Raw genomic sequence first — 11821 nt, forward strand, 5'->3', positions numbered from 1 at the left:
ATTTAAAATTTTGATTTTAACGACTCATATTTAAAGGACAAGAAATAATATTAGATTTATTGAAATATGAAGGGAACGAAATTATCAACACATAATTAAATTTGTCAAAAAAAAACTAATATGAGATGTTTGAGATTAAATTCATAAAAAAAATTAAATATATAAATAAAATAAATTACAAGCCCAATAAATATTAATGACCTAAAACTACGTGATAAAAAATATAATTTTGATTGAAAAAAATAATGCCAAACACTCCGACTGTTTGGTTGTTTGTCAAAGTGATTTTTCCTTTTTTCCCCCTTTTCCTGAAAGAGGAATTTCTGAAATTATATATATATTAAAGAAAGAAATATGAAATTAAAATCTAGAAAAATAAATAAAAATAATTGGATGTTCGGATAGGTAAATTTGGTAAGATTTGGAAAAATGGATTTGAGTTTTGAAAGGTTGCGAAAGGGAATATAAGGAGACTTCGATTCAGAATCCAAAAGATCTCTTGTACCGCAGCCGGCATTAACTTCAAAATCCACAGCACAGAAACACGCAAGAACACCCCTGATTGTGTGAAATTTTCTGGATTTTTATTTATTTCTAGAAGAAGATATGGACAAGGGCAAAGCAGTGATGGGCTCGGGCCGCCGATGGGCAGTCGAGTTCACGGATAATTCAACGTCGCATTCGTCGCGGGATATTCCTGATCCGCCGGGATTCACTCGCGCGTCTCAAGAACAGGTATGTGTGAGCGTCAGGGGATTTTATTGATGGGTTCTTTTTCCTTTTTCTTTTTTTTTTCGGATTTGAGTTGCTTTTGTGAGTGGCAGGATGATTCAGCTCTGAGTAAACAGAAGAAGGACGCTGAAGCGAATTGGAAAGCCCAGGTAAAATTTTATTTAAAGCAATTATTTGATTTGATTGTGTTTGGGAGGATGTGTGATGCGTTCTAGATTATGGATAGGTTCTGACGAATCTGATTATACTCTGAGGAGGGTGTATGATGCGTTCTAATCTATATATTAATCACATACAATAATTGAATCATTGTTAATCTGGGCTTCGCTTAATTGATTCTCTAACATTCAGTTTCTTTTTCTGTGTTTTAACTTTCTCACTGATGCAAGGAAGGTAATTAATAACTCATGCTTTCGTCGATAGATTTTTTCCCAAAAAATAAGATCTCCAGTTTAGATTCTGAAGGAATGTCATTTCCCAAGTACTGTAATTTTATGAAGTTCAAATACTAGGAATTCTTTCAGTGGTTTTCTTGGGGAATTTTGGAAGAGAAAGGATGACCTGTCTTTGTCTGTTGTGTTTTGTTGATAGCTAATTCGTCTACTGTAGTTCGGTTATTTAATGGGGTATTCTTACTTTCGCGGATTGTTCTGGTGGTTGGTGGAGCAATTTCAGCTTATCTGCTGTGTCATATGAATGTAGCATCATATCTTTCTCTCCTCATTCAGTCCTGCTTATTTCTTGGGTGATGGATAGTTTTATTTTTGGCCCGCCTCTTCTGTTCGTACTTAATTATTGAATCTTGTATGGTGTTATGTCCATGGTAATGGGATAATTAATTGGTATGAACAGAAAGCTTGGGAAGTTGCACAAGCACCTTTTAAGAACTTGTTCATGATGGCCTTCATGATGTGGATGGCTGGAAGCACGGTTCATCTATTTAGTATCGGTATAACGTTTTCAGCTCTTCTGCAGCCCGTTAATGCACTTCGAGGGGTTGGGAAAGGTGAGAATCACTTTGACCCATGTTCTTTGTGATTGGCTATTTTCATTTTAGTTTGATGAAATTAATTACTCAATTTCCTATTGCCAGTTGCGGAGCCTTTCTTTAATTGATCTATACCAGCCATTATTTTTAGCTCTTTTGGTTCTTAATTGGACTTGAAATGTAGCTCATCTTACAACACTACAATGTGGAAGTACAGTTTTTTACTCTTCAGGTTATGCATCATATTCAATTACGATTTATATGTACGCGCTGGAAATAGTATTGCTTAAGTCATGTTTTGGCAGGGATGTGACATGGCATGTGTATGATTTGTCTGCTTGTCCTGATACATTTTTTTGGTTGGTCAAGTGTGTTTCTTATGTATGTGTCACCACGTCTTGGCTGCTTCCAAGATATATGCTTGTCAACTCATAGTTAGCTCATTGGATCTTGTTGCGCTGTCTGCTTGTTTTTTCAGGTGCTATGTCAGAACAGATTTTATTTAGGTCCCATTTCCTTGAATTTAGTAAATGTTTTGCCCGAATTCTGGAGTTATGTTAGTATGTAGGAAGTTTCCACATTATTTCAAGAGTTTTTATTTTACTAAAAACCATAACTCTGATTTGCAGTTTTCGAGCCTTACAAGGACAACAAAGTGGATCTCCTAGCACCTAAATTAGTCTTCATCGCCCTTAATTTGGTAGGCTTAGGACTCGGCATCTGGAAGGTTGGTCTTTGACGTCTCTGGGCATAGTTGTAATTCCTCACGTAGGATCATGAAGCATTTGTAAAGTCTCACCATTTACTATTTATTGTTGACAGCTTAATACTCTGGGCCTGCTTCCAACTCATGTATCAGACTGGGTTTCATCCTTGCCTCCACCACAGGTTTGATATCACACTAAACATCATGGTCCCAACATTTCACCTATTCGTGTAGTGTGTACAAAGATGCAGTCTCGTAAAACGAATCAATTTGATGTTGATAAATTCAATTTCTGTTCTTTCATATGCCATAAAAAAATTGAAACAAGAATCAAGTTCATAAGTGTTAGGTCAAATATCAGGCTTTTCTTGAAATGATGCAACATGTATCATTGAAACTGCACGACATTTGAATTCCCTACTTTCTTCGTTTTTGAATATCCTCTTTCTTATTGCTCCATGTACTTACGCACTTTTTCCATGTATAGGAGGTCGAGTACTCTGGTGGAGGCATTCCACTTCACTAGATTTGCCTCCAGTCCAAGGAAACCTTGACAAATTCAGTGGATTGAACGGAATGAGGGTTTTGAAATCCAAACGCCGCTGCTGTTATTCAAGACTAGAAACCATAGTATTTGCTGTTTGTTCTTGCTGCTATTTTTTTTCTCTTCTAATCTGCTTTCTTGAATTCCATATGCCCCAAAACAGAAGAAGCTTTTGGTTTATGAGGGTAGGACATGCAAGTCTATATGTTTGAGTCTGACGTCCCAAAATCTACATGTAACATTATTATGAATAATTTGCCAACTTCTTTGAGTAGCATGAATTTGTTAGAGTGGAGCTGATTTGCCCCTGAGCTCACATATATCATTGTAAGCTTGCTTGTATTTGTACTGTTCTTCATTGTAAGATTTTCTTTCTCTTTTATGGTTTAGGAAAGTAGCAAGAAATCATTGTTATGGGATCTTTTTTAAAACATAAAATTACTAATTGTTAAGTAGAAAAAATTTCAATATCAAACTATGTGTTTGGGAACAGAGGATGTTTGGATGAGTTTATAAGCTTTTTATAATATGTTTGAAAGCTTATAAGACATTGTGTTTGATTAGTTTTTAGACAAAGAGCTTACAAGGTCTTAGGAGTTTATTAGCTCTTACTAGAAAAATAGAAGTTGTTGGTTTATTTTTAAAAGTTTAATAATTTTTTTAAATTAATTATAATTTGTCATGACTAGAATTTTATATATTTTCAAAAAACTTCACGAATTTATTTATAATATAAGATCAAACATTTTACGGGCTTGAGTAGGGCAAAATCAAGTCCTAACCATTAATACTCATATTTTATAATATATATGAGGTTATAAGATATTTTAAATAAATTTAGACAAATACACTCATATTGATGACTAATCACTATCTACAAAAAATTATATTTACCTAAGAACTTTGAGGTTTTTATAATTTACATAAGAATTTTGGGATTTATTTAATTTATTTTCAATCTTTAGAAATATTAAAAAATATAAATTATGAAACATTAGTATAATAAAAATATAAAACAATTCATAAATCTTACATTAAAGACCAAAAACACTATTCGAGATTTGGTGGTTATAAGCTTCTCAAAATCGATATTATTTATTAAGTGTAGGTATTAGGGTAATTAATTAATATGAATTAGATAAGCATTTTCAAATTAAAAAATAATAAAATATATTTAAAAATATCTAATTACTCAAATTTGATACATTTATAATTGATTTAAACTCGATTAAATTAAAAATCAAATTAAAGCTAAACACAATATTTTAAATTTGTTAATAATAATTTAAATAAATTCGAACAATGATTTGATTGTCAATTCGCATTATTATCTGTAATAAAGTTAAATAATAATAATAATAAAAAAGAATTTATGGTCCACGAGCGGCTCAAAAGAAATATCCAATTTTCAATCTCTTCTCCGACATTTGCACTCAATTTCTCTCGAATCCAGTTCCAAGAGTAGCAATGGAGCTCACTCCCCAGCAGCTGAAAGCCCACGACGGCACAGATCCCTCAAAGCCCATTTACGTAGCCATCAGAGGCCGTATCTACGACGTCACCTCCGGCAAGTCCTTCTACGGCCCCGGCGGATCTTATTGCGTCTTCGCAGGCAAGGATGCTAGCCGCGCCCTAGCCAAGATGAGCAAGGAGGAGAGCGACGTCGTTCCTAACCTTGATGGCCTCACCGAGAAAGAGATCGGCGTCCTTGACGACTGGGAAAAGAAGTTCCAGGCTAAGTACCCGATCGTCGGCACTGTAACTAGTGATTAGAGAGTTGAAGAAGATAAGATACCCTAAGTGACTGCTTATAGATTGATTGATGATTCAATCAAATCGATCAGTTTGTGGGAGCAGTCACAAGTGTTCCGTTATGTGCGGTTCTGTTGTTGTGTGTTGTGTGTATGTGGATTTGTATTGACTTATGGAATTTGCATATACTTTGTGTTTATTAATAATAAATTTGTGGTTGGTGAAGATTTCAGTTGTTCTTGGATGTGTATGTGTAAAATTTTGTGATTGATTGATTGATGGATGTGTTTGGGTTTTATGATTGGGGCAACACATGCTAATGTGTGGGCAAGGGTATTTGTTCTATTGAATAGAACTCTTCACATATTGCATAAAATTTGAGGGACTAATTCACTGATTGGAAGGGACTGCTTTGGTTTAATGTTATGGTTGGATGAAGATGGATTGTTTTGGGCATTTTAGTGGAACTGTGAATAAATCTTCAGGTTTCATTAGTTGAATCCTGCTGCTCCCGGATCAAGAACAGCATAGGCACCAGTGTTTTGTGTGCATTATTTACATATGCGCTTGACTGTTTTCTCAATGCTTTTTTCTGCTTGATTCTTTATATTTCTCTGTTTTCTCAATGTGCCTAATGCCGTGATAAAGTTGAAATTTTGAGTTTCTTTAGGAGATTGTAGTCCTTCAATCATCTGTTGCGTTCTGTTTCAGATAACTTGATGATGAGAGATGGGATGCTCAATTCAACTCTAGTCTGTTGAAGAACTTGAATTGGTTTGAGTAATGGCTCTGAAAGGTTTCTTGACTCTAATGTGGGGCAATGTTCTTGATGAAGTTAATGTTTGCTTGGTGATGCATGGACGACACTTGTAGTTTCCGAGTGGAAGCCTGTTAGAAGTATGTTTAACCGGTGTACAATGTTTAGCGTATCGTTGCATTATCAAGAGTTTGATCTTGAGACTTATTTCTACAATCATTGATCTCATTTTTGTTGATGTTCCTTCTATTTCATACCCCCATATCTGATTTCTGTCCTTATCAAGAGTTTGATCTGCATTGAGACATAATTTCTACAATCATTGATCTCATTTTTGTTGATGTTCCTTCTATTTCATACCCCCATATCTGATTTCTGTCCTTATCAAGAGTTTGATCTGCATTGAGACTCAATCTCTACAATCATTGATCTCATTTTTGTTGATGTTCCTTCTATTTCATACCCCCATATCTGATTTCTGTCATACTCCCGAGTTAGTCACTCTTAGCAACTTGGAACTCTGAACTAAAAACTTTCTTTCATAATCTCTTATATATGTGCAGCCCTCTCTCTTCATTCTTCCAGTGTTTCCCAACCCTGTTTTCTTCATCATGTTTCTCCTCTTCGTTTTCATCTTTCTCCATTGCTGAAACCCAAAAAAAAAAAAAAACACACTTTTGTGAGAATTTAGGATATTATTAATCAGAGTATAATTGTTGTAATAGTTATTATATTGCTATCCGATATGAATTGTTGCAATCAATTTATTTCAATTAATAATAGTTCATCACTCTTATTTCAAAAAAAAAAAAAAAAACTAAAAAATTATAACTTTCCAAAACATACTTTCCTGATCAGATGTTTTTGTAAATGGCTCAAGAAATTTGTTTCAAAAACCTACTAATTGTTTGCGACTCTTATAAAACAGTAAAATAATTCTAATATATGATTATTTAAAATAAAATAAATATTAAGGTAAATATGCACGTGCCAATAAATTTATATATTAAACATTATATATATAATTCTCTTTTTATAATTATTCCCTTCAATTTCTATTACTAACTTTTAATTGGAAAATTCTTTATCAAGCACTTAAAGTTTAATTATATATATGTGTAAGCTATACAATATATATATATATATATATATATATACGTATCTAATATTGATTCATGATACAAGATTGGGAGATTTGGGATAGCAGAGCGAATAACAATTTTGACGATGCATGTTAACATGGGGCCGCAAATGTTACCATTTATTGCTCTAATTGCGAATATAAATTAGCTACGACTTTACAATGTTTAATAATTATACATATCAAATATTATATTAATCATGATAAAATTTTAATTATTAATTTTGTTTGGTAGTGGCTAATAGTATTAATTTATTACGATTTTAAAATTATCGTGATTTATGATATAATGAAAATTTAATTATTTTTCCAATAAATTTATATTTAAAATTTTATTGACACGTGATATGCTATAATTACACATATACATACATGATCAAGTAGTCATTAATTACCTTATATATTTTGAATGTATACATGTCAATGTCAAATCATAATTAGGATTAATTTCCTTCTTGGAAGTCCTTTCCTAACTCAAACTTCCTATATATATTTTACTTTTCTTTTACTTGAACTTCAAGTCTCATTCTACTACAAATACATACATAACCAAGTAGTCATGTAATTGCCTTATATATTTTCAATGTATACATGTCAATATCAAATCATAATTAGGTTTAAATTTCCTTCTTGGAAGTCCTTTCCTAACTCAAACTTTCCATATATATTTTACTTTTCTCGTACTTGAACTTCAAGTCTCATTCTATTACAAATACATACCCGAGCCCTATATAAACTCCCTAATACTTCTTTTATCCTAACTTCACACATCTTTCTCTCTCTCTCCTTATTCCATTCTTGCAAAAACTTAGGAATTGCAGACATGGACTCTCAAGAATATACTCTTTCCGACGACATAGTATTCGACGTTCTAACCCAGTTGAAATCGTTGGAAACCTTAGACACATGCAAATTAGTTTGCAAGGGATGGGAAGAGATGATCTACGAGTCGACTTTCATGCCTCTGTTCTGTCGTAGATCAAGAATGTTGGCAGGTTTCTTCATCCAGGACATAATAGAACATAAGTTCTTCTCCATGTTTGCAACCATTGATGGCACCACCTCGCCCGATGTTTCCATTGCAAGATTCCCTGATGACATGAAGATCCTGGCATCATGCAATCATGGGATCTTGTGTTGTGTGAAACGAAGCGGAAAGAACTACCGTTACTACGTCTGCAAGCCCACTACTCAACAATGGCAGTCTTTGCCTAATCCAAAACTTCGTTACGAAACTGTTTCTATAGCCGTGATGGTTTTGGGATTGGATCCTTTTCGATACAAAATTGTCAGGTTATCGCGACGTGCTGAAGAGTAAGCAACCACTCTCTTTCTTGTCTTTCTAATCGAATATTGAACTACGTGAATCTTGTGTTTTTTTATAACTTTTTTTCTTTTTCTCTATAGGTTGTTTAAGGAGTACTACACATACAGATGTGAGATATTTGATTCAAAAGTTTGGAGATGGACAGAAGTAGAAGGCATAACGGTTCGATACACGGAGTTAATAATCGACTCTGTCACTGTCAATAACGTTGTATACTGGCTAACGAACGAAGATAACGTAATCGCCTTCCATGAAGCCAACAAGCTCCTCTACAAGTTGTCTCTACCGGAAAAAGTAATGCAGAAGAGTGATCTCTATGAGTGCAAGCGGCTGGTGGAGTACAAAGGGAGGCTTGGCCTCACTTTCTTGACGAAAGAGGGAAAGATGGCGCTATGGCCGATGCGAGACCGCCGGACGAATGGGATGATGGAATGGATCAGGGAGGAGAAGGAGGTGATCGTGATCGACACTGAAAATCTTCAGAAGTATGTGCAGTATCCTTCTCTTGTTGGATTCTACAATGCTGGAATTGCATTTTTGAAGGGGTTTCAAGAAGTGGTGTTCTATAAATTTGGGGAGCGTGATAGTTTGAGCAGGGTGGAGTTGGACCATAAACTGAGAGATGCACGTGATGTTTTCCAGTTCAGGTCTGATTTGGAACCTGTAAGACTTGAAAGAGTTTCTTAGTGCATGAATGATGTTGCAATAAAATTAGACACCAAGATTGAGAAAATTAAGATTAGGAATATTTTGGATAATGCAACTAACAGATCCAGCAATACAGTAATATAGTAATCAGACGTTGTATGTTTGGTTACCATGACTACGAATGTTTGTTCCTTATTTTACGTGGATATATTATGAATCAATATTAATTGACTTGTGGCACTTGATTTAATATGAATTTGAGATTAAATACAACATATACTCGTATGTAAAAAAACTTTCCTAAATACAAAAAAAGATATTATAACTCTTTGAATTTTAAAAAAAAGCAACTTTAAAACCAAAGACAATGAGCTTTTCTTTTTAAAAAAATTAAAGGATCGAGTTGGATTGATTACTAGAAAAAAAATATTTTTCAATGGGGAAATACAATTAATATATATGAATTGGACTTAATAGATTGAATAATGTGTCCAAGAATGCTGATGAAATAAGTATTGTTTAAGAATTCAATTTTTTATCGAAGTAGTTATAATGTATTAAATTTAATTTTTAAAATTAGAAAAAAAAAAGAGGATAATATTAGTTGGAATGAAGGTGTTGGAATGCTCGGGAAGGTTTACTTATTTATTTTAGGGACAATTGCATATACGTCCCTAGCTTATAGTGTATTTATAAAAATTACTGTTATTTTTTAAAAAACTATACATATATATGTACAAAATATTAATAATATTTATATAAATTATCTATACTTTCTAAAAATTAAACATAAATTCTCAAAAATATTAATTTTACTACAGAGATCATCGTTTTTTTTGTTATTGTCCGATGTTTTTATAATTATATAAAAATAATAATTTTTATAATTATATATGACCTAAATCAGCATATGTAAATACAATTATTTCTTTATTTTGTTTAACTCTCATAATTTATGGGTTTGAAAAAAAGAAACTAAAAAAAAAGAGACAGAAGAAGACTCTCAAGTCTCATCTATTTTTTTCCTTTTTTGTTTAGATAAATTAATAATTCATTCATAGAGTGGAAAGATGGACGGTTGTGATTTGTCCACCAAAGTAGGGAAAAAATGTTATGTCCCACATTAGAAAGTGTGAGTCGGTCTTTGCTGAGCAAGAAAGCCAAAGCGCCTCCTCCAGTCCTCTTCCTCCTCCTCCTTTCTTCTGCCACTGAGGCTTTGTTCCCTTTTGTTTTGTTTTTCTGTTATTTATGAATTAAAAAAGAAAGTTCAGATTTATGTAATTTTCAACTGATTTCAACAGTACCTTATAGATCAACACGATTTTTTTGATCTTGGTGTTGATTGATTTCGCCATTCTTTTTATTTGTTTGTTTTTGATTACTGATAAATCTTTCTAATCATTTTGATCATATTTGTTTTCTTTTAATAATTTTTTGGGAATCCTATCCAGTTTTAGTAAGTTCCCTTTCTGATTACTAAAGATTGAATTTTATTATTAATATGTTTGCAAGAAATTGTCCTTACACAACCCCTAAGCCATGCAAGCACCTTGTGGATTTCAAGCTGAAACACGGCTTAAAGGGCTATAATTTGATCCAAGATTTATTGAAATTCAGCCCGTATGGCAGAACAATGATTGATAAGTCCAAATCAGAGATGCCCAGATGCAGTTTTTGCTCTGGGTACCATGGTAGATTCTTTATGTGTTTGATCTGTTCCTCGGTTACGTGCTGCACAACTCCGGAATCAAATCATGCCCTTTTGCATAGTGAATCTTATGGTGGTCATGAGATTTGTGTGGACATGGAAAGGGCTGAGCTTTATTGCTGTGTGTGCTGCGATCAGGTGTATGATCCTGAATTTGATAAGGCCGTCGTGTGTAAACACATGATGGGCTTGCCAAGAAATGGAAATGGGCTTGTGGAGGGTGGTGATTTAAGGTTGAGCAAGAGGAAAAGATTGGATTTTGGAGCTGATTTGGACTCAAAAAGTGTGAAAAGATTGGTTTTGAGGAGGAAACAGAGGTCCAAATCGTGTTTTCCGTTGGGATTGAGGGGCCTAAATAATCTTGGCAATACTTGTTTCATGAATTCTGTGTTGCAAGCATTGCTTCATGCGCCTCCGTTAAGGAATTACTTTCTCAATGATAGGCATAAGAACGAGAGCTGCAGAAAAGGCTCTGCCGATCGATTGTGTTTACCTTGTGACATTGATGTTATTTATTCTGCTGTTTTTTCTGGCGAACGGACGCCCTACAGTCCTGCTAAGTTTCTTTACAGGTTTGTTAGTGTCCTATGGAATTTGTTTCTTACGATCTAGCTTTTCTTGGTTGTTAGGCATTTGTTGTTTGTCTTACCATGGGATGGATCTATTGGGGATGTCTCTGTCTGTGAGTTTTGAACACTCTGTTTGTTATGCCATGGATCAATGTAGAACGTCTGTGTGTGTGGGTTTGGAACTAAAAGAAGATTCCACGCAGCCTGTAGATAGGAGGCCAAATATCGATTAGCATATAGATAACTGCATGTGGCCGCTTTCTAAATTGATTTATCTATTACATTGATCGCTTTCATTGACGTTGCCTTCTCCATTTTCAGCTGGTGGCAGCATTCAGAAAATCTTGCAAGTTATGAGCAGCAAGATGCACACGAGTTCTTCATTTCAATGCTCGACAGGATCCATGAGAAACTGGGGAAAGCTAGTCTGGGAAAAGGTAACTGACCGCTAAGATTTGTTGTTGCTTCTTTAAAATTGTCAAGTTGTTATTGAGGTGTGATGTGAAGATATTAGATGGTTTTGTTCCATTAATCTTTCTCGGGGAAAAATGGTGTTCTTGCTTGAGTTCTGAATTGTCACATTGAATTAAAATCATGATATTTATGCATCATTTTGTACACTTCCTAAGACTGGAAGGATAGATTTGGTCATTGACCAATTCTGTTTCACTGATCGACAAAGCATTTATGTTTGCACAGAAAATGGAGATTGCCAGTGTATTGCTCATAGGGTTTTCTCAGGCCTATTGAGATCAGATGTCACATGTACATCCTGTGGGTTCACATCGTCAACTTATGATCCATGTGTGGACATATCCCTCGACTTAAACAATAGCTCATTCGCAACTGATTTCACCAGTAAGCCAAGCAAGATAAACGAGACCTCAGTGGCATCGTCTCTCGTAGGCTGCTTGGACCTCTTCACGAGACCAGAGAAGTTGGGATCAGA

The 11821-nt window shown here is 34.2% G+C and overlaps 4 protein-coding genes across 4 annotated transcripts in view; all 4 read left to right on the plus strand.

Moving 5' to 3' along the window:
* On the plus strand, positions 391-3359 carry LOC105163791 (ER membrane protein complex subunit 4). Its single transcript, XM_011082302.2, has 6 exons — positions 391-735; positions 825-881; positions 1585-1738; positions 2350-2447; positions 2543-2608; positions 2914-3359. The coding sequence occupies exons 1-6, from the start codon at positions 607-609 to the stop codon at positions 2950-2952; spliced, it is 543 nt and encodes a 180-aa protein (XP_011080604.1). The 5' UTR covers positions 391-606; the 3' UTR covers positions 2953-3359.
* On the plus strand, positions 4357-4949 carry LOC105163874 (probable steroid-binding protein 3). The gene has a single exon (XM_011082421.2). It carries the CDS (start codon positions 4438-4440, stop codon positions 4741-4743), a length of 306 nt encoding a protein of 101 aa, XP_011080723.1. The 5' UTR covers positions 4357-4437; the 3' UTR covers positions 4744-4949.
* On the plus strand, positions 7396-8817 carry LOC105155952 (F-box protein At5g49610-like). The gene is made up of 2 exons (XM_011071945.2): positions 7396-7934; positions 8028-8817. The coding sequence occupies exons 1-2, from the start codon at positions 7444-7446 to the stop codon at positions 8632-8634; spliced, it is 1098 nt and encodes a 365-aa protein (XP_011070247.1). The 5' UTR covers positions 7396-7443; the 3' UTR covers positions 8635-8817.
* LOC105163957 (ubiquitin carboxyl-terminal hydrolase 22) overlaps positions 9753-11821 on the plus strand; it is a 2993-nt gene continuing 924 nt past the window's right edge. Inside the window, 4 exon segments of the mRNA XM_011082527.2 lie at positions 9753-10875; positions 11194-11309; positions 11572-11818; positions 11820-11821. The exon segment at positions 11820-11821 is cut by the window's right edge and continues 924 nt beyond it. Of these exon segments, the coding sequence (XP_011080829.2) occupies positions 10097-10875; positions 11194-11309; positions 11572-11818; positions 11820-11821 (1144 nt within the window). The 5' untranslated portion in view covers positions 9753-10096.

Source organism: Sesamum indicum, linkage group LG1, assembly GCF_000512975.1.
Source record: "Sesamum indicum cultivar Zhongzhi No. 13 linkage group LG1, S_indicum_v1.0, whole genome shotgun sequence".
Lineage (NCBI taxonomy): Eukaryota > Viridiplantae > Streptophyta > Magnoliopsida > Lamiales > Pedaliaceae > Sesamum > Sesamum indicum.

Coding starts and splice junctions, on each gene's coding strand:
- LOC105163874 (XM_011082421.2), top strand. CDS start 4,438: ATGGAGCTCACTCCCCAGCAGCTGAAAGCCCACGACGGCACAGATCCC.
- LOC105163791 (XM_011082302.2), top strand. CDS start 607: ATGGACAAGGGCAAAGCAGTGATGGGCTCGGGCCGCCGATGGGCAGTC. Junction 736..824: donor CTCGCGCGTCTCAAGAACAG/GTATGTGTGAGC, acceptor TGTGAGTGGCAG/GATGATTCAGCTCTGAGTAA. Junction 882..1,584: donor AAGCGAATTGGAAAGCCCAG/GTAAAATTTTAT, acceptor TGGTATGAACAG/AAAGCTTGGGAAGTTGCACA.
- LOC105155952 (XM_011071945.2), top strand. CDS start 7,444: ATGGACTCTCAAGAATATACTCTTTCCGACGACATAGTATTCGACGTT. Junction 7,935..8,027: donor TTATCGCGACGTGCTGAAGA/GTAAGCAACCAC, acceptor TTTTCTCTATAG/GTTGTTTAAGGAGTACTACA.